The 24,848-nt window shown below is 44.1% G+C and overlaps 1 protein-coding gene across 1 annotated transcript in view; it reads left to right on the top strand.

Annotated features, from left to right (window-relative positions):
* marc1 (mitochondrial amidoxime reducing component 1) overlaps window positions 1-23,600 on the top strand; it is a 29,358-nt gene extending 5,758 nt beyond the window's left edge. The window contains exons 2-7 of the mRNA XM_024405405.2: window positions 5,448-5,618; window positions 6,900-7,065; window positions 14,025-14,165; window positions 20,030-20,091; window positions 21,318-21,389; window positions 23,105-23,600. Coding sequence (XP_024261173.1) covers window positions 5,448-5,618; window positions 6,900-7,065; window positions 14,025-14,165; window positions 20,030-20,091; window positions 21,318-21,389; window positions 23,105-23,231 — 739 coding nt within the window. The 3' untranslated portion in view covers window positions 23,232-23,600. The remainder of the gene's footprint in view (window positions 1-5,447; window positions 5,619-6,899; window positions 7,066-14,024; window positions 14,166-20,029; window positions 20,092-21,317; window positions 21,390-23,104) is intronic.
* The last annotated feature ends 1,248 nt before the right edge of the window (window positions 23,601-24,848 follow it).

Genomic DNA, 24,848 nt, shown 5'->3' with positions numbered 1-24,848 from the left:
GCTTCACGGAAACATGGCTCACTGGAGAGACGCTATCCGAGGCGGTGCAGCCAGCGGGTTTCTCCACGCATCGCGCCGACAGAGACAAACATCTTTCTGGTAAGAAGAGGGGCGGGGGCGTATGCCTTATGGCTAACGTGACATGGTGTGATGAAAGAAACATACAGGAACTCAAATCCTTCTGTTCACCTGATTTAGAATTCCTCACAATCAAATGTAGACCGCATTATCTACCAAGAGAATTCTCTTCGATTATAATCACAGCCGTATATATCCCCCCCCAAGCAGACACATCGATGGCTCTGAACAAACTTTATTTAACTCTCTGCAAACTGGAAACCATTTATCCGGAGGCTGCATTCATTGTAGCTGGGGATTTTAACAAGGCTAATCTGAAAACAAGACTCCCTAAATTTTATCTGCATATCGATTGCGCAACCAGGGGTGGAAAGACCTTGGATCATTGTTACTCTAACTTCCGTAACGCATATAAGGCCCTGCCCCGCCCCCCTTTCGGAAAAGCTGACCACGACTCCATTTTGTTGATCCCTGCCTACAGACAGAAACTAAAACAAGAAGCTCCTGCGCTGAGGTCTGTCCAACGCTGGTCCGACCAAGCTGACTCCACACTCCAAGACTGCTTCCATCACGTGGACTGGGAGATGTTTCGTATTGCGTCAGATAACAATATTGACGAATACGCTGATTCGGTGTGCGAGTTCATTAGAACGTGCGTTGAAGATGTTGTTCCCATAGCAACGATTAAAACATTCCCTAACCAGAAACCGTGGATTGATGGCAGCATTCGCGTGAAACTGAAAGCGCGAACCACTGCTTTTAATCAGGGCAAGGTGTCTGGTAACATGACCGAATACAAACAGTGCAGCTATTCCCTCCGCAAGGCTATCAAACAAGCTAAGCGTCAGTACAGAGACAAAGTAGAATCTCAATTCAACGGCTCAGACACAAGAGGCATGTGGCAGGGTCTACAGTCAATCACGGACTACAGGAAGAAATCCAGCCCAGTCATGGACCAGGATGTCTTGTTCCCAGGCAGACTAAATAACTTTTTTGCCCACTTTGAGGACAATACAGTGCCACTGACACGGCCTGCAACGAAAACATGCGGTCTCTCCTTCACTGCAGCCGAGGTTAGTAAGACATTTAAACGTGTTAACCCTCGCAAGGCTGCAGGCCCAGACGGCATCCCCAGCCGCGCCCTCAGAGCATGCGCAGACCAGCTGGCCGGTGTGTTTACGGACATATTCAATCAATCCCTATACCAGTCTGCTGTTCCCACATCCTTCAAGAGGGCCACCATTGTTCCTGTTCCCAAGAAAGCTAAGGTAACTGAGCTAAACGACTACCGCCCGTAGCACTCACTTCCGTCATCATGAAGTGCTTTGAGAGACTAGTCAAGGACCATATCACCTCCACCCTACCTGACACCCTAGACCCACTCCAATTTGCTTACCGCCCAAATAGGTCCACAGACGATGCAATCTCAACCACACTGCACACTGCCCTAACCCATCTGGACAAGAGGAATACCTATGTGAGAATGCTGTTCATCGACTACAGCTCGGCATTCAACACCATAGTACCCTCCAAGCTCGTCATCAAGCTCGAGACCCTGGGTCTCGACCCCGCCCTGTGCAACTGGGTACTGGACTTCCTGACGGGCCGCCCCCAGGTGGTGAGGGTAGGCAACAACATCTCCTCCCCGCTGATCCTCAACACTGGGGCCCCACAAGGGTGCGTTCTGAGCCCTCTCCTGTACTCCCTGTTCACCCACGACTGCGTGGCCACGCACGCCTCCAACTCAATCATCAAGTTTGCGGACAACACAACAGTGTTGGCCATGCTGCTGTTCCAGTTTCAACTGACCTGAGCCCTAGGACCATGCCCCAGGACTACCTGACATGATGACTCCTTGCTGTCCCCAGTCCACCTGGCCATGCTGCTGCTCCAGTTTCAACTTCCACCTGACTGTGCTGCTGCTCCAGTTTCAACTGTTCTGCCTTATTATTATTCGACCATGCTGGTCATTTATGAACATTTGAACATCTTGGCCATGTTCTGTTATAATCTCCACCCGGCACAGCCAGAAGAGGACTGGCCACCCCACATAGCCTGGTTCCTCTCTAGGTTTCTTCCTAGGTTTTGGCCTTTCTAGGGAGTTTTTCCTAGCCACCGTGCTTCTACACCTGCATTGCTTGCTGTTTGGGGTTTTAGGCTGGGTTTCTGTACAGCACTTTGAGATATCAGCTGATGTACGAAGGGCTATATAAATAAATTTGATTTGATTTGATTTGGTAGGCTTGATTACCAATAACGACGAGACGGCCTACAGGGAGGAGGTGAGGGCCCTCGGAGTGTGGTGTCAGGAAAATAACCTCACACTCAACGTCAACAAAACTAAGGAGATGATTGTGGACTACAGGAAACAGCAGAGGGAACACCCCCCTATCCACATCGATGGAACAGTAGTGGAGAGGGTAGCAAGTTTTAAGTTCCTCGGCATACACATCACAGACAAACTGAATTGGTCCACTCACACAGACAGCATCGTGAAGAAGGCGCAGGAGCGCCTCTTCAACCTCAGGAGGCTGAAGAAATTCGGCTTGTCACCAAAAGCACTCACAAACTTCTACAGATGCACAATCGAGAGCATCCTGGCGGGCTGTATCACCGCCTGGTACGGCAACTGCTCCGCCCTCAACCGTAAGGGTCTCCAGAGGGTAGTGAGGTCTGCACAACGCATCACCGGGGGCAAACTACCTGCCCTCCAGGACACCTACACCACCCGATGTTACAGGAAGGCCATAAAGATCATCAAGGACATCAACCACCCGAGCCACTGCCTGTTCACCCCGCTATCATCCAGAAGGCGAGGTCAGTACAGGTGCATCAAAGCTGGGACCGAGAGACTGAAAAACAGCTTCTATCTCAAGGCCATCAGACTGTTAAACAGCCACCACTAACATTGAGTGGCTGCTGCCAACACACTGACACTGACACTGACTCAACTCCAGGCAACTTAATAATGGGAATTGATGGGAAATGATGTAAATATATCACTAGCCACTTTAAACAATGCTACCTTATATAATGTTACTTACCCTACATTATTCATCTCATATGCATACGTATATACTGTACTCTATATCATCGACTGCATCCTTATGTAATACATGTATCACTAGCCACTTTAACTATGCCACTTTGTTTACATACTCATCTCATATGTATATACTGTACTCGATACCATCTACTGTGTCTTGCCTATGCTGCTCTGTACCATCACTCATTCATATATCCTTATGTACATATTCTTTATCCCCTTACACTTGTGTGTATAAGACAGTAGTTTTGGAATTGTTAGTTAGATTACTTGTTGGTTATTACTGCATTGTCGGAACTAGAAGCACAAGCATTTCGCCACACTCGCATTAACATCTGCTAACCATGTGTATGTGACAAATAAAATTGGATTTGATTTGGAGTTCTGTCAGAGTGACCATTGGGTTCTTGGTCACCTCCCTGACCAAGACCCTTCTCCTCTGATTGCTCAGTTTGGCGGCCAGCTCTAGGAAGAGTCTTGGTGGTTCCAAACTTCTTCCATTTAAGAATGATGGAGACCACTGGGTTCTTGGGGACCTTCAATGCTGCAGAAATGTTTTGGTACCCTTCCCCAGATCTGTGCCTCAACACAATCCTGCCTCAGAGCTCCACCGACAATTCTGCCGACCTCATGGCTTGGTTTTTGCTCTGACATGCACTGTCAACTGTGGAACCTTATATAGACAGGGGTGTGCCTTTCCAAATCATGTCCAATTAATTTAATTTACCACCGGTAAATCAAGTTGTAGAAACATCTCAAGGATGATCAATGGAAACAGGATGCACCTGAGCTCAATTTAGAGTCTCATAGCAAAGGATCTGAATACTTATGTAAATAAGGTATTTCTGTTTACCATTTTTAATACATTTGCCAAAATTTCTGAAAAAAATGTTTTTTAGTCTGTCATTATGGGGGTATTGTGTTTTAGATCAAATCAAATATATCTATATATATATTAGAATAAGGCTGTAACGTAACAATGTGGAAAAAGTCAAAGGGTCTGAATACTTTCCGAATGTTGCTTATTTGAGCTGTTCTTGCCATAATATGGACTTGGTATGGACTTGTATGTTGAATTAATTCAAATGTATGTTTTTTTACACGATATTCCAAATGCCTGTATCACAAGAATCAAGATTTTGTTATTTTGAGTTTTTCTGAGCGTTTACGTCCGACTTGCTCTCATGTTGTCATTTTTGGTCTCGTTTCCTTCACTCCTCTGGACACCAGAGATCTGAATATAATGACAGATGCTCATGTCTCCGCCGAAAGACGGGACTTTCTCTCTTCTGCATATTTTAAACTGGCCTTTTTATTGTCTCCAGCACAAGGTGCACCTGTGTAATGATCATGCTGTTTAATCAGCTTCTTGATATGCCACAACTGTCAGGGTGCATGGATTATCTTGGGAAAAGAGAAATGCTCACGAACAGGGATGTAAACAAATTTGTGCACCAAATTTGAAATAAATAAGCTTTTTGTGCGAATGGAACATTTCTGGGATCTTTTATGTCAGCTCATGAAATAACACTTTACATGTTGTGTTTATTTTCCGTGTACAGAACCAGTCAAAAGTTTGGACACACCTACTCATTCAAGAGTTTCTTTATTTTTTACTATTTTCTACATTGTAGATTCTTCAAAATAGCCACCCTTTGCCTCGATGACAGCTTTAACAAATCGGGAGGCCCCGTGGACACTTATTCTAACGTCTTCAAGCTTGTGTGTTTTGTTAAGATGAATTACCATATTCTGAAGGGGATTTCTGTCATTCTGGTCTACAGTAGAGCCCTATTCCCTATGGGACCTGGTCTAAAGTAGTGCCCTATTCCCTATGGGTCCTGGTCTAAAGTAGTGCCCTATTCCCTATGGGCCCCGGTCTAAAGTAGTGCCCTATTCCCTATGGGTCCTGGTCTAAAGTAATGTCCTATTCCCTACGGGGTGGATGCCCTAATCATGGATATGGGTCCTGTTACACGTCCTTAAATGTAAATGAAAATGCTGTCGGTCAAGGCAGTGGAGAACGCTGCTCTGTTTCGTGCCTGTCGTACACAGCTACTGGAAGATGAAATGCACTTTTTAAAAAACTTTATTTAACTAGGCGAGTCAGTTAAGAACAAATTCTTATTTTCAATGACAGCCTTGGAACAGTGGGTTAAACTGCCTGTTCAGGGGCAGAACGACAGATTTGTACCTTGTCAGCTCGGGGGTTTGAACTTGCAACCTTCCTGTTACTAGTCCAATTCTCTAACCACTAGTCTACCCTGCCGCCCTACTAACTAACAGTAAGTCACCCCCTGGATAATGCTGTGTTTTTCTGCAGGCACTGGCTGGTGATCACTGAGGATGGTCATTTCGTGACGGGCAGACAGGAGCCTCGCCTTGTTCTGGTATCTCTGACCAGCGAGGGGGGGCAGACGTGTCTGAACGGACCAGACATGGAGGAGCTCAGGTTCCCCCTACTGCAGCCCGACAACCCTGTCATTGACTGCAGGTATGTGTTACTAATGACATGCCACCTGGCTTTGAGTAAAGCCAGTGTGTCTGTGTATGTGGATGACTCAACACTATAGACGTCAGCTACCACAGCGACTGAAATTACTGCAACACTCAACAAAGAGTTGAATTGCAGTTAGTTTCAGAGTGGGTGGCAAGGAATAAGTTAGTCCTAACTATTTAAAAAAAAAACTGAATGCTTTGTATTTGGGACAAATCACTCACTAAACCCTAAACCTCAACTAAATCTTGTAATGAATAATGTAGAAATTGAGCACGTTGAAGTGACTAAACTGCTTGGAGTAACCCTGGATTGTAAACTGTCATGGTGAAAACATATTGATACAACAGTAGCTAAGATGGGGAGAAGTCTGTCCATAATAAAGCTCTGCTCTGCCTTCTTAACAACACTATCAACAAGGCAGGTCCTACAGGCCCTAGTTTCTACCTTCTTAACGACACTATCAACAAGGCAGGTCCTACAGGCCCTAGTTTCTACCTTCTTAACAACACTATCAACAAGGCAGGTCCTACAGCCCCTAGTTTCTACCTTCTTAACAACACTATCAACAAGGCAGGTCCTACAGGCCCTAGTTTCTACCTTCTTAACGACACTATCAACAAGGCAGGTCCTACAGGCCCTAGTTTCTACCTTCTTAACAACACTATCAACAAGGCAGGTCCTACAGGCCCTAGTTTCTACCTTCATAACAACACTATCAACAAGGCAGGTCCAACAGGCACTAGTTTTGTCACACCTTATGGAACAGCAGGGACTGTGAAGTAACACAAACATTGGTACAGACACACGGATAACATACACACACGTACACATGGATTACAAACATGTACACACACACACACGATAACATACACACATGTACACATGGATTTTGTGTTGTAGAGTAGGGGCCTGTTGGCACACACTTAATGAGTTGTGAAATCTCTTGTGACATGTACTGTAGTTAGGGTCTGTCCCCGACTAAAATAAATCTTGGTCGAACCAGTCGTCTATTCTTTCCGAAATGTTCAAACATGTATTTTTCTATATAGTGTCTAACTCTTCTGTCTGTGTCAGCAGGAAGTGTCTTAACACTTCTGTCTGTGTCAGCAGGAAGTGTCTTAACACTTCTGTCTGTGTCAGCAGGAAGTGTCTTAACACTTTTGTCTGTGTCAGCAGGAAGTGTCTTAACACTTTTGTCTGTGTCAGCAGGAAGTGTCTTAACCCTTCTGTCTGTGTCAGCAGGAAGTGTCTTAACTCTTCTTCTCTGTGTCCCAGAGTGTTTAGTACAGACATCCAGGGCAGGGACTGTGGAGACGAGGCGTCTAGCTGGCTGACCCGCTACCTGGGGGAAGGTAAAACCTATCGCCTGGTGCACTTTGAACCCCACATGACACACAGGAGATCAGCGGATAGCGAGCCTCTCTTTCCTCGCAATGAAAAGGTAACAGCTCAGTTGGTGGATAGATTTTAATATATTTGATCATTCAAAGTAGTAGGCTGCTCCAGCCAGAGAGAAAATTGCAAACATTAAAGTGATCAAGGACAAAGGTTTGTTTGTCTTAATACTTTAGTTACCACTTTATGACTTAGTTGATGGGTTTGATTAACATAGTAAAGTTATGCTTATTCCACACTTGCATTTCCTCCCTTTTTTAAAAGAGGACTTCTGACCTCAGTGGGATATCAATACAGGACTAAGATCAATACTACATCGGGTCTGACGCTCGTCGGATGTGACAGGGCTTTGAAACTATCACGGATTACAAATGGAAACCCAGCCAGGGGGCTGCCAAGTCTCGCGAGCTGCCAAGTCTCGCGAGCTGCCAAGTCACGCGAGCTTATCAGACGAGCTAAATTCCTTCTATACTCGCTTCGAAGCAAGAAACACTGGAACCATGCATCAGAGCACCAGCTGTTCCCGAGGACTGTGTGATCTTGCTCTCTGTAGCCGATGTGAGTAAAACCTTTAAAGAGATTAACATTCACAATTCACAGATGGATTACCAGGTTGCAAACTCAGAACATACGCTGCTGATCAGATGTCAAGTGTCTTCACTGACATTTTCAACCTCTCCCTGACCCAGTCTGTAATACCTACATGTATCAACCTGACCCAGTCTGTAATACCTACATGTCTCTCCCTGACCCAGTCTGTAATACCTACATGTCTCTCCCTGACCCAGTCTGTAATACCTACATGTCTCAACCTGACCCAGTCTGTAATACCTACATGTCTCAACCTGACCCTGACCCAGTCTGTAATACCTACATGTCTCAACCTGACCCTGACCCAGTCTGTAATACCTACATGTCTCAACCTGACCCAGTCTGTAATACCTACATGTCTCAACCTGACCCAGTCTGTAGTATCTACATGTCTCTCCTTGACCCCGTCTGTAATACCTACATGTCTCTCCCTGACCCAGTCTGTAATACCTACATGTCTCTCCCTGACCCAGTCTGTAATACCTACATGTCTCTCCCTGACCCAGTCTGTAGTATCTACATGTCTCTCCCTGACCCAGTCTGTAATACCTACATGTCTCAACCTGACCCAGTCTGTAATACCTACATGTCTCAACCTGACCCTGACCCAGTCTGTAATACCTACATGTCTCAACCTGACCCTGACCCAGTCTGTAATACCTACATGTCTCAACCTGACCCTGACCCAGTCTGTAATACCTACATGTCTCAACCTGACCCAGTCTGTAATACCTACATGTCTGTCCCTGACCCAGTCTGTAATACCTACATGTCTCTCCCTGACCCAGTCTGTAATACCTACATGTCTCAACCTGACCCAGTCTGTAATACCTACATGTTTTAAGCAGACCACCATAGTCCCTGTGCCCAAGAACACCAAGGTAACCTGTCTAAATGACTATCGCCCCGTAGCACTCACCTCTGTAGCCATGAAGTGCTTTGAAAGGCTGGTCATGGGTCACATCAACACCATTATCCCAGAAACCCTAGACCCACTCCAATTCACAGATCCACAGATGACCCAATCTCTATTGCACTCCACACCTGGACAAGAGGAATACCTACGTGAGAATGCTGTTCATTGACGACAGCTCAGCTTTCAACACCATAGTGACCACAAAGCTCATCACTAATCTCAGGACCTGAACACCTCCCTCTGAAACTGGATCCTGGATTTCCTGACGGGCCGCCCCCCAGGTGGTGAGGGTAAGCAACAACACATCCGCCACGCTGACCCTCAACACGGGAACCTCGTGGGTGCGTGCTCAGTCCCCTCCTCTACTCCCTGTTCACCCACGACTGAGTGTCCACATCACTAAGGAATTAACATGGTCCACACAGTCCAATACAGTCGTGAAGAAGACACAAAAACACCTTTCCCCCTCAGTGTGACGGACGTTACTACGATACAGGAGAGGCATTTGAACGTAAAAAAGTTAACATTTGATCAGAATGTGCCTTAATAACAAACCTGTATGTGATTTGTACATATGTGAAATCACTAAGCTGTTTAGACACAGAGAAAATACAGAATCTCGCCTAGCCATGATTGGTTGAGATAATAAGGGGGCTGGGACATTCAGGAGAGTGTCCATTCTGTCACTCAAAGATTCTCTGTCAAAATGGCACTTCCTGGTCTCTGTTACCATGGATATTTGAAAGATCCATCGGATTTACTGAGCCAAAGTTTCTGAAGTCAAAGCGTCTTATGATATAGGCCTAGATTTTTTTTATTTTACCTTTATTTAACGTGGCAAGTCTTATTTCAATGATGGCCTAGGAACAGTGGGTTAACTGCCTTGTTCAAGGGCAGATCGACAGATTTGTACCTTGTCAGCTCAGGGATTCGATCTATGCAACCTTTCGGTTACTAGTCCAACGCTCTAACCACTAGGGTACCTGCCACCCCTACACTCTAACCACTAGGCTACCTGCCTCCCCTACACTCTAACCACTAGGCTACCTGCCGCTCCTACACTCTAACCACTAGGCTACCTGCCGCCCCTACACTCTAACCACGAGGGTACCTGCCTCCTCTACACTCTAACCACGAGGGTACCTGCCTCCCCTACACTCTAACCACTAGGGTACCTGCCACCCCTACACTCTAACCACTAGGGTACCTGCCACCCCGTAGTGACAGTAAGTGACAGAATTGTTGACACTTATGGTAAAGTCCTACACTCTAACCACTAGGGTACCTGCCTCCCCTACACTCTAACCACTAGGGTACCTGCCGCTCCTACACTCTAACCACTAGGGTACCTGCCGCTCCTACACTCTAACCACTAGGTACCTGCCGCTCCTACACTCTAACCACTAGGGTACCTGCCGAAGCCTACACTCTAACCACTAGGCTACCTACCTCCTCTACACTCTAACCACTAGGGTACCTGCCTCGCCTACACTCTAACCACTAGGCTACCTGCCTCCCCTACACTATAACCACTAGGCTACCTGCCTCCCCTACACTCTAACCACTAGGCTACCTGCCTCCCCTACACTCTAACCACTAGGCTACCTGCCGCCCCTACACTCTAACCACTAGGCTACCTGCCTCCTCTACACTCTAACCACTAGGCTACCTACCACCTCTACACTCTAACCACTAGGGTACCTGCCTCCTCTACACTCTAACCACTAGGCTACCTGCCACCTCTACACTCTAACCACTAGGCTACCTGCCTCCCCTACACTCTAACCACTAGGCTACCTGCCTCCTCTACACTCTAACCACTAGGCTACCTGCCTCCCCTACACTCTAACCACTAGGCTACCTGCCTCCTCTACACTCTAACCACTAGGCTACCTGCCTCCTCTACACTCTAACCACTAGGCTACCTGCCACCTCCACACTCTAACCACTAGGCTACCTGCCGCTCCTACACTCTAACCACTAGGTACCTGCCGAAGCCTACACTCTAACCACTAGGTACCTGCCGAAGCCTACACTCTAACCACTAGGTACCTGCCGAAGCCTACACTCTAACCACTAGGCTACCTACCTCCTCTACACTCTAACCGCTAGGGTACCTGCCGCTCCTACACTCTAACCACTAGGGTACCTGCCTCGCCTACACTCTAACCACTAGGCTACCTGCCTCCCCTACACTCTAACCACTAGGCTACCTGCCTCCCTTACACTCTAAACACTAGGCTACCTACCGCCCCTACACTCTAACCACTAAGCTACCTGCCCCCACTACACTCTAACCACTAGGCTACCTGCCACCCCCTACACTCTAACCACTAGGCTACCTGCCCCCCTACACTCTCTCTAACCACTAGGCTACCTGCCGCCCCTACACTCTAACCACTAGGCTCCCTACCGCCCCTACACTCTAACCACTAGGCTACCTCCCCCGACACACTCTAACCACTAGGCTACCTGCCTCTAACCACTAGGCTACCTGCCTCCCCTACACTCTAACCCCTAGTCTACCTGCCTCCCCTACACTCTAACCACTAGGCTTCCTACCACCCCTACACTCTAACCACTAGGCTACCTGCACCCCCCTACACTCTAACCACTAGGCTACCTGCCACTAACCACTAGGCTACCTGCCTCCCCTACACTCTAACCACTAGGCTACCTGCCATCCCTACACTCTAACCACTAGGCTACCTGCCTCCCCTACACTCTAACCACTAGGCTACCTGCCACCCCTACACTCTAACCACTAGGCTACCTGCCACCTCTACACTCTAACCACTAGGCTACCTGCCACCCCTACACTCTAACCACTAGGCTACCTGCCACCTCCACACTCTAACCACTAGGCTACCTGCCGCTCCTACACTCTAACCACTAGGGTACCTGCCGAAGCCTACACTCTAACCACTAGGGTACCTGCCGAAGCCTACACTCTAACCACTAGGGTACCTGCCGAAGCCTACACTCTAACCACTAGGCTACCTACCTCCTCTACACTCTAACCACTAGGGTACCTGCCGCTCCTACACTCTAACCACTAGGGTACCTGCCTCGCCTACACTCTAACCACTAGGCTACCTGCCTCCCCTACACTCTAACCACTAGGCTACCTGCCTCCCTTACACTCTAAACACTAGGCTACCTACCGCCCCTACACTCTAACCACTAAGCTACCTGCCCCCACTACACTCTAACCACTAGGCTACCAGCCACCCCACCTACACTCGAACCACTAGGCTACCTGCCCCCCCTACACTCTCTCTAACCACTAGGCTACCTGCCGCCCCTACACTCTAACCACTAGGCTCCCTACCGCCCCTACACTCTAACCACTAGGCTACCTCCCCCCGACACACTCTAACCACTAGGCTACCTGCCTCTAACCACTAGGCTACCTGCCTCCCTACACTCTAACCCCTAGTCTACCTGCCTCCCCTACACTCTAACCACTAGGCTTCCTACCACCCCTACACTCTAACCACTAGGCTACCTGCCACTAACCACTAGGCTACCTGCCTCCCCTACACTCTAACCACTAGGCTACCTGCCGTCCCTACACTCTAACCACTAGGCTACCTGCCGCCCCTACACTCTAACCACTAGGCTACCTGCCTCCCCTACACTCTAACCACTAGGCTACCTGCCACCCCTACACTCTAACCACTAGGCTACCTGCCACCTCTACACTCTAACCACTAGGCTACCTGCCACCTCTACACTCTAACCACTAGGCTACCTGCCACCCCTACACTCTAACCACTAGGCTACCTGCCACCCCTACACTCTAACCACTAGGCTACCTGCCGTCCCTACACTCTAACCACTAGACTACCTGCCACCCCTACACTCCCCTACACTCTAAGCACTAGGCTAATTTATTTATTAGCACTAGGCTATAATATTTATTTTCTAAATATATTCCACTTTTACAGAGAGACAGGAAACACAGGGATAAATACACTGGCACAGAGAGACAGGAAACACAGGGATAAATACACTGGTACAGAGAGACAGGAAACACAGGGATAAATACACTGGTACAGAGAGACAGGAAACACAGGGATAAATACACTGGTACAGAGAGACAGGAAACACAGGGATAAATACACTGGTACAGAGAGACAGGAAACACAGGGATAAATACACTGGGACAGAGAGACAGGAAACACAGGGATAAATACACTGGGACAGAGAGACAGGAAACACAGGGATAAATACACTGGCATATAGAGACAGGAAACACAGGGTTAAATACACTGGTACAGAGAGACAGGAAACACAGGGATAAATACACTGGTACAGAGAGACAGGAAACACAGGGATAAATACACTGGTACAGAGAGACAGGAAACACAGGGATAAATACACTGGTACAGAGAGACAGGAAACACAGGGATAAATACACTGGCACAGAGAGACAGGAAACACAGGGATAAATACACTGGTAGAGAGAGACAGGAAACACAGGGATAAATACACTGGTACAGAGAGACAGGAAACACAGGGATAAATACACTGGTACAGAGAGACAGGAAACACAGGGATAAATACACTGGCACAGAGAGACAGGAAACACAGGGATAAATACACTGGTACAGAGAGACAGGAAACACAGGGATAAATACACTGTTACATAGAGACAGGAAACACAGGGATAAATACACTGGTACAGAGAGACAGGAAACACAGGGATAAATACACTGGTACAGAGAGACAGGAAACACAGGGATAAATACACTGGCACAGAGAGACAGGAAACACAGGGATAAATACACTGGGGATAATAAGCGACGCCTGGAGGGGGTGGAGACAATCACAAGGACAGGTGAAACAGATCAGGGCGTGACAGTTTCTTCCATCTACAGTGTCTTATAGAAACTCTGTGTCTGTACTTTTATCCGATGTAACATGAAGACTGAAAAGAGACGGTGGGTCACAAATAATATTTGATTGATTTGACTTCCTGGATAAGAAAAGTTAAAATAAAGTCGGACTCGTAGTTTTCTAAACACACACCTATAATGTCACCAGTATTCCCTACATGATTAAAGAAACACACATTTTTACGATATAAATAAGAACCACTTCATGACTGTAAATTGTTTTATTTTCCTGATTTTCTAGTCCTCACAACTGATTTCAGAAGTTTAGGAAGTCTTGCATTGTTTTCACTCCATGTGAGTCTGGGTTCAACAACACAAAGTGCAGCATATCCTTACTGTAAACTCTGTATCTGTCACAGGTAGGATCTGAACCCTGGTCTCCCAGTCAGGAAACCAACCCACGTAACCATTAGGCCAAGAGGAATTTCTCTTTTTAGGTCAAGGGTGACACTAAATTTTAAGTCACAGGCAGGGCTATCTCATCATGAGAGCCTGTCCAACTTACCTCAGCTACATCCCTAGGTTGTGTACTCTGACATTTGATCCTGTCATGTTGTTGTGTACCCTGACATTTGGTCCTGTCATGTTGTTGTCTAGATAGTGTACAATGACCTTGGCCCTATCATGCTGCTGTCTGAAGCCTCTGTGAAGGACCTGAGCAGCAGGCTGGAGAAGGAGGTCACCGTGGCACGGTTCCGACCCAGCATCGTGGTCAGTGATTGTGATGCTTTTGACGAGGTACAGTGTTATTGCTTTCAGCTTTATCAACATTCACACTTCACACAGCATCGACACATCACACATCACACAGCATCTACACACATCACACAACAACACACATCACACCACACCACATCACACCACATCACACCACACCACATCACACCACACCATATCACACCACACCATATCACACCACACCATATCACACCACATCACACCACACCACATCACACCATATCACACCACACCACATCACACCATATCACACCACATCACACCACACCACACCACACCACATCACACCATATCACACCACACCACATCACACCACACCACACCATATCACACCACACCATATCACACCACACCATATCACACCACACCATATCACACCACATCACACCACACCATATCACACCACACCACATCACACCACACCATATCACACCACACCATATCACACCACATCACACCACACCACATCACACCATATCACACCACATCACACCATATCACACCATATCACACCACACCACATCACACCACATCACACCACACCATATCACACCACACCACATCACACCACACCATATCACACCACACCACATCACACCATATCACACCACACCACATCACACCATATCACACCACACCATATTACACCACACCATATCACACCATATCACACCACACCATATCACACCACACCACATCACACCATATCACACCACACCATATCACACCACACCATATCACACCACATCACACCACACCATATCACACCACACCATATCACACCACACCACATCACACCACATCACACCATATCACACCACACCACATCACACCACACCATATCACACCACACCATCACACCACATCACACCACACCACATCACACCATATCACACCACATCACACCATATCACACCATATCACACCACACCACATCACACCACATCACACCACACCATATCACACCACACCACATCACACCACACCATATCACACCACACCACATCACACCATATCACACCACACCACATCACACCATATCACACCACACCATATTACACCACACCATATCACACCATATCACACCACACCATATCACACCACACCACATCACACCATATCACACCACACCATATCACACCACACCATATCACACCACACCATATCACACCACACCATATCACACCACACCACATCACACCATATCACACCACACCACATCACACCATATCACACCACATCACACACACCACACCACATCACACCACATCACACCACACCATATCACACCACATCACACCACATCACACCACACCACACCATATCACATCACACCATATCACACCACATCACACCACACCACACCACATCACACCACACCACATCACACCATATCACATCACATCACACCACATCACACCACATCACACTACACCATATCACACCACATCACACCACATCACACAACAACACACATCAACACACATAACACAACATCACACAGCATCACACATCAACACACATAACACAACATCACACAACATCACACATCAACACACATAACACAGCATCACACATCAACACACATAACACAACATCACACAACATCACACATCAACACACATAACACAGCATCACACATCAACACACAACACAACATCACACAACATCACACAACATCACACATCAACACCACACATCAACACACATAACACAACATCACAGATCAACAAACAAAACACAACATCACACAATATCCACACCAGTCACAAAACATCAACCAACATCAACCAACAACATCAACCAACAACATCATACATCAACCAACATCATACATCAACCAACATCAACCAACAACATCATACATCAACCAACATCATACATCAACCAACATCCACCAACAACATCATACATCAACCAACAACATCATACATCAACCAACATCAACCAACAACATCATACATCAACCAACATCAACCAACATCAACCAACAACATCATACATCAACCAACAACATCATACATCAACCAACAACATCATACATCAACCAACATCAACCAACAACATCATACATCAACCAATATCATACATCAACCAACAACATCAACCAACAACATCATACATCAACCAACATCAACCAACATCATCAAACATCAACCAACAACATCATACATCAACCAAAATCAACCAACAACATCATACATCAACCAACAACATCAAACATCAACCAACAACATCATACATCAACCAACAACATCAACCAACAACATCATACATCAACCAACATCAACCAACAACATCATACATCAACCAACAACATCATACATCATCAACCAACATCATACATCAACCAACATCAACCAACAACATCATACATCAACCAACAACATCATACATCAACCAACATCAACCAACAACATCATACATCAACCAACAACATCATCAAACATCAACCAACAACATCATACATCAACCAAAATCAACCAACAACATCATACATCAACCAAAATCAACCAACAACATCATACATCAACCAACATCAACAAACAACATCAAACATCAACCAACAACATCAACCAACATCAACCAACATCATACATCAACCAACAACATCATACATCAACCAACAACATCATACATCAAACAACAACATCATACATCAACCAACATCAACCAAAAACATCATACATCAACCAACAACATCAACATCATACATCAACCAACAACATCAACCAACAACATCATACATCAACCAACAACATCAACCAACAACATCATACATCAACCAACAACATCAACCAACAACATCATACATCAACCAACAACATCAACCAACAACATCATACATCAACCAACAACATCATACATCATACATCATCAACCAACAACATACATCATCAACCAACATCAACCAACATCAACCAACAACATCATACATCAACCAACAACATCATACATCAACCAACATCAACCAAAAACATCATACATCAACCAACAACATCATACATTAACCAACAACATCCAACATCAACCAACATCATGTTGTTGGTTGACATGATCATGACCAACAACTGTTGTTGGTTGATCATACATCAACCATGTTGTTGGTTGATGTTCAACCAAATCAACATCATCACATCACATGGTTAGCAGATCAACCAGCACAAGCATTTCATACATCAACATCAACAACATCATGTGACAAAACATCATATTTCATTTGAACATCAACCAACAACATCATACATCAACCAACAACATCATACATCAACCAACATCAACCAACATCATCAAACATCAACCAACAACATCATACATCAACCAACAACATCATACATCAACCAACATCAACCAACAACATCATACATCAACCAACAACATCATACATCAACCAACAACATCATACATCAACCAACAACATCATACATCAACCAACAACATCATACATCAGCCAACAACATCATACATCAACCAACATCAACCAACATCATCATACATCAACCAACATCAACCAACATCATCATACATCAACCAACAACGTCATACATCAACCAACAACATCATACATCAACCAACATCAACCAACATCAACCAACATCAACCAACAACATACATCATCAACCAACATCAACCAACAACATCATACATCAACCAACATCAACCAACAACATCATACATCAACCAACATCATCATACATCAACCAACATCAACCAACAACATCATCAACCAACATCAACCAACAACATCAACCAACAACATCATACATCAACCAACATCATCATACATCAACCAACATCAACCGACATCATACATAAACCAACATCAACCAACAACATCAACCAACATCATACATCAACCAACAACATCAACCAACATCATACATCAACCAACAACATCATACATCAACCAACAACATCAACCAACAACATCATACATCAACCAACAACATCAACCAACAACATCATACATCAACCAACAACATCATACATCAACCAACAACATCAACCAACAACATCATACATCAACCAACAACATCAACCAACAACATACATCATCAAACAACATCAACCAACAACATCATACATCAACCAACATCAACCAACAACATCATACATCAACCAACAACATCATACATCAGCCAACAACATCATACATCAACCAACATCAACCAACATCATCATACATCAACCAACATCAACCAACAACACCATACATCAACCAACATCAACCAACAACATCATACATCAACCAAAATCAACCAACAACATCATACATCAACCAACATCAACCAACAACATCAAACATCAACCAACAACATCATACATCAACCAACAACATCATACATCAACCAACATCAACCAACAACAACCAACATCAACCAACAACATCATACATCAACCAACAACATACATCATCAACCAACATCAACCAACAACATCATACATCAACCAACATCAACCAACAACATCATACATCAACCAACATCAACCAACAACATACATCATCAACCAACATCAACCAACAACATACATCATCAACCAACATCAACCAACAACATACATCATCATCATCAAACAACATCATCATCATCAACATCATCACAACATACATCAACCAACATCAACCAACATCATCATACATCAACCAACATCAACATCAACAACACCATACATCAACCAACATCAACCAACAACATCATACATCAACCAAAACATCAACCAACAACATCAACATCAACCAACAACATCATACATCAACCAACATCAACCAACAACATCATACATCAACCAACAACATCAACATCAACCAACAACATCAACATCAACCAACATCAACCAACACATCATACATCAACCAACCAACCAACAACAACATCATACATCAACCAACAACATCACACCAACAACATCATACATCAACCAACATCAACCAACAACATCATACATCAACCAACACCATACATCAACCAACATCAACCAACAACATCACAACAAAATCAACCAACATCAACATCAACAACATACATCATCAACCAACATCAACCAACAACATACATCATCAACCAACATCAACCAACAACATACATCATCAACCAACATCAACATACATCATCAACCAACATCAACATACATCATCAACCATCATCAACCAACAACATACATCATCAACCAACATCAACCAACAACATACATCATCAACCAACATCAACCAACAACATACATCATCAACCAACATCAACATACATCATCAACCAACTTCAACATACATCATCAACCATCATCAACCAGCAACATCATACATCAACCAACATCATACATCAACCAACAACATCATACATCAACCAACATCAACCAACATCATCATACATCAACCAACAACATCATACATCAACCAACAACATCATACATCAACCAACAACATCATACATCAACCAACATCATCATACATCAACCAACATCATCATACATCAACCAACAACATCATACATCAACCAACATCATCCAACATCAACCAACATCATCCAACAACATCATACATCAACCAACAACATCATACATCAACCAACAACATCATACATCAACCAACAACATCATACATCATCCAACAACATCATACATCAACCAACATCATCACATGTATAGTTTTTGTAAATCTTGTTAATTCTATAATTGAGGAGGTTTAATTGGTATATCCAGAGTTTCTATGTTATTCTACATGTCATTCTATGGGGAATATCCTGGTCTTTTGAGGCTAAAAGTGGCCTCTTGTAATTCCACTTAGTCATTACTTTGTTCCAGTGTGTTGGGGTTTTAGGATACTAATTATATTCACAAAACATTGATTTAATCTTCCTCTCGGTTAGGATTCTTGGGAAGATATTCAGATTGGCAATGTGCGGCTGCACCGTGTGATGGCGTGTGGGAGGTAATGTGGTCTTAACTACTGATCATCATTTATGATCACAAACTTCCTCCCGTTGCTACGGGCACAAGCAAGGTTTGCTATTGTCGTGTTTATATAGATGTATATAATATAGTGACCCTGTGTTTATAATATACCCTGTGTTTATATAATATAGTGACCCTGTGTTTATATAATATAGGGACCCTGTGTTTATATCATATAGGGACCCTGTGTTTATATCATATAGTGACCCTGTGTTTATATCATATAGGGACCCTGTGTTTATATAATATAGGGACCCTGTGTTTATATCATATAGGGACCCTGTGTTTATATCATATAGGGACCCTGTGTTTATATAGTTTATATCATATAGTGACCCTGTGTTTATATAGTTGTATATAGGTCACTATATTATATAAACACAGGGTCACTATATTATATAAACACAGGGTCACTATATTATATAAACACAGGGTCACTACATTATATAAACACAGGGTCACTATATTATATAAACTATATAAACACAGGGTCACTATATTATTGTTAGGTTCTATTCCTCAGAGTAAAAACTCAACAGACACTATGAAAGCTTAACCAAGTTTATTCATCCCCAGAGGATCAATATAGCTCCATTAGACAAAGCATTTTCACACAAGCCCTGATATTTAACCTTTCCTCCTAGGCTGAGTCACCTCCTACACATCTGTACAAACATTGTATCTTTACTGCTAAGCAGGACACTAAGTGATACGGGCCATAAACTGTTATTTTTCCCTTAACGTGACCTGACTTGACCTCAACCCCCCTTCACCACTAATCTATGTCTCTCTGCTTATCAATGCCTGCCTCATGTACTCACTTCCCTGCATTACCTTCCTCCTACAACCATTAACTTCTGGTGTCGACCCTCTAAACCTCAGCACTCCCCCAGTAACATGAATAAGTACAGTGGGGAGAACAAGTATTTGAAACACGGACGATTTTGCAGGTTTTCCTACTTACAAAGCATGTAGAGGTCTGTAATTTTTATCATAGGTACACTTCAACTGTGAGAGACGGAATCTAAAAGAAAAATCCAGAAAATCACATTGTATGATTTTTTAAGGAATTAATTAGCATTTTATTCTTCTCCCCACTGTATATTTTAATATTCTCAGGACCTCAGAACCCAACATTATATAAAATTACTATTAAGGTGTTAATAAATAAAGGATGTCATCCTCATTTGTCATCCTTGCCAGATGCATCTCCACCACGGTTGACCCTGAAACAGGATCCATCAGCAGGAAACAACCACTGGACACACTCAAAAGGTAACAAGAGTAGCTGGCACTATATATACACTGAACAAAAATATAAAACGCAACATGTAAAGTGTTGGTCCCATGTTTCATGAGCTGAAATAAAAGATCCCAGAAATGTTCCATACACACCAAAAGCTTATTAATCTCAATTTTTGTGCACAAATTTGTTTACATCCCTGTTAGTGAGCATTTCTCCTTCGCCAAGATAATCCATCCACCTGACAGGTGTGGCATATCAAAAAGCTGATTAAACAGCATGATCGTTACACAGGTGCACCTTGTGCTGGGTACAATAAAAGGCCATTATAAAATGTGCAGTTTTGTCACACAACATAATGCCACAGATGTCAAATTATGAGGGAGTGTGCAATAGGCATGCTGGCTGCAGGAATTTCCACCAGAGCTGTTGCCAGATTGTTGAATGTTCATTTCTCAACCATAAGCCACCTCCAACTTCGTTTTTTTTTTAGAATTTGGTCATCCAACCGTTCAGCATCGTAACTGACTTCAGTGGGCAAATGCTCACCTTCGATGGCCACTGGCACACTGGAGAAGTGTGCTCTTCACGGATGAATCCCGGTTTCAACTGTACCGAGCAGATGGCATCTCATCCTGTCTACATGGCAGACAGCGTGTATGGCGTTGTGTGGGCGAGAAATTTGCTGATGTCAACGTTGTGAACAGAGTGCCCCATGGTGGCGGTGGGGTTATGGTATGGGCAGACATAAGCTATGGACAACAAACACAATTGCATTTTATCGATGGCAGTTTGAATGCTCAGAGATACCATGACGAGATCCTGAGGGGCCATTGTCGTGCCATTCATCCGCCGCCATCACCTCATGTTTCAGCATGATAATACAAGGCCCCATGTCACAAGGATCTATCTGTACACAATTCCTGGACACTGAAAATGTCCCAGTTCTTCCATGGCCTGCATACTCACCAGACATGTCACCCATTGAGCATGTTTGGGATGCTCTGGATCGACAGCGTGTTCCAGTTCCCGCCAATATCCAACATCTAAACACAGTCATTGAAGAGGAGTGGGACAACATTCCACAGGGCCATAATCAACAGCCTGATCAACAAAAAGAAAGGAGGACCAAGGCACTCTTCAATTAATAATAAATATATATAATTAATAACAATTCCTTTATTTGTATGGCATGTTCAATAGAAACACGGTTTTAAAAAAATGTGACGCGTTTCGGCTGGTGATCAACTCTCTGTGAAGGAGATGTGTCGCGCTGCATGAGGCAAATGGTGGTCACACCAGATACTGACTGGTTTTCTGATCCACACCCCAAGCTCTGAGACCAACAGATGCACATCTGTATTCCCAGACATGTGAAATTCATAGATTAGGGCCTAATTTATTTATTTCAATTAACTGATTTCTTTAGGTGAGCTGTAACTCAGTAAAATCTTTGCGTTTTATATTTTTGTTCAGTGTGGGATTTGTCTGTCTTTGGGTTTGTTCGATATTGTAGCTTGATAGTGCAAGTAACTGCCGACGGACTGATCTACAAATCACCTTGCATCATAAATAACTACTCATTATTATTTGAAGATCAGTCAGTCGCAGTTTACCCACAATGCATTACAAATTTTGATTCTCTCGAAAAACTGCCATCTGTGATCAAGCACAATGTGACTTCTGTTCTAGAACAAGTAATTGCTTATAGAAGGTATTAACTCCTACGGTTTGATTTGCTTCCCAGCTATCGAATGTGTGACCCATCCCAGAAGAACATCTATAAGGCAGCACCACTGTTTGGACAGATGTATATCGTCAGCAAGACAGGGGTACTCCAGGTTGGAGATGTGGTGTACAAGACCAGCCACTGAGATGGATGGAAGACTAGCTACTATAATATATACTTTACGTGTAGTAGTGTGATGGCATAAATGATTAGAAAGTCACAAAATAACAAATAGAACAGAATGCGCTTTTCATATTTTGCAGTTAAATCATTCTAAGTAGGCTGAAGATTATGAGATTATATGGGGGGAAAAAATAGGAATTTGTTTAAAAAAAAATTTTCATCCTTTTTATGATTGAGAACATTTGTAGTTGGTTTTAATGTGTGTTTTGTATGAGCTTGAAAAGATATAAATGTTCATCATGGAAAGGAAAACAACCAATGAAACAGTGCGAGTGCTGAGAGGGCAAGTCTACCGGGTGTGCGTTCAGTTCAATAAAAGTTTTTGCTACAATTCAGTGATGTTTTTTTTTACGCACCATTTTTCAACAGCCTTGAGGTATGTTTTCTCCAATTTGGTGTGTGTGGAGGGGTGTGGCCTGATCAAAACACACCCACGCTCTGGGGCCACTGTTGCAGCGTTTACACAAGCATCCCAATTCTCATCTTTTTTTCCACTAATTGTTCTTTTGATTAATCTCTCTTTTCAGAGCTGATCTGATATGGCCAAAAGACCAATTAGTGAAAAAAAAAAGATCAGAATTGGGCTGCCTGTGTAAACGCTGCCCATGATTACAACATACTTCAACTGGTTGTTCAGAACAGCACAGTTTCCATTAAAAGTTGCACGCCATTGAGTCCTGTTGAACGAGACCTTGGCCTATAGCCTAAGGGGCAACTCCTCCCCTATAACTCTCTCCTGCAGTCCCACGTAACATCAACCTCCCCTTATGCTGCATTCGTAACCAAGTGAGAGGTTGAGAATTTACCAGTTGTGAAGCCGTAAACTTAAAATTTAGTGTTCAAAAAAACACATTAATAGATTGTTTTTTAAATAAATGTTTTGTTGCATTTTAACTGCTGAAAATCCTGTTGGGGTCATTTTCTTTAGTAGGTGACGTCAGAGGTCAGCATGTGGGAGAAGTGGGAGCTACGGATGGGCTAGTTTCCCACTGGGAATGCTGCATTCAAAACAACTGGGAAAACGGCTCTGACTGGGATTATTTATATATTTTTAATAGTCATCCAACAACAAAACATTCATTTATTTAAAAAAAAAAATAGAATACTACGGTTTTCTATCATTTATTTGCGAGCATAATAGCTGTACTTTTAGTTCATGGTTGACGCAGCTTGTTTGCCATTAGCCAATCGGCATTTCTCAACGAGTTCAAAGCACTTGAATGCATCTAACTCGTATTTACGACTTCACAACGTGTGTGTGTGTGTGTGTGTGTGTGTGTGTGTGTGTGTAGGCAGCAGGCAGGTCAAGGAGGTGGAGGTCTGTCAGGGTCAGGTCAAGGAGGTGGAGTTCTGTCAGGGTCAGGGTCAGGTCAAGGAGGTGGAGGTCTGTCCGGGGCAGAGGCAGGTCAAGGAGGTGGAGGTCTGTCAGGGTCAGAGGCAGGTCAAGAAGGTGGCGGTCTGTCAACGTCAGGGACAGGTCAAGAAGGTGGAGGTCTGTCAGGGACAGGTCAAGAAGGTGGAGGTCTGTCAGGGACAGGTCAAGAAGGTGGAGGTCTGTCAGGGGCAGGTCAAGGAGGTG

Source organism: Oncorhynchus tshawytscha, linkage group LG08 (assembly GCF_018296145.1).
Source record: "Oncorhynchus tshawytscha isolate Ot180627B linkage group LG08, Otsh_v2.0, whole genome shotgun sequence".
Taxonomy (NCBI): Eukaryota; Metazoa; Chordata; class Actinopteri; order Salmoniformes; family Salmonidae; genus Oncorhynchus; species Oncorhynchus tshawytscha.
This window is presented reverse-complemented; position numbering and strand designations above follow the sequence as displayed.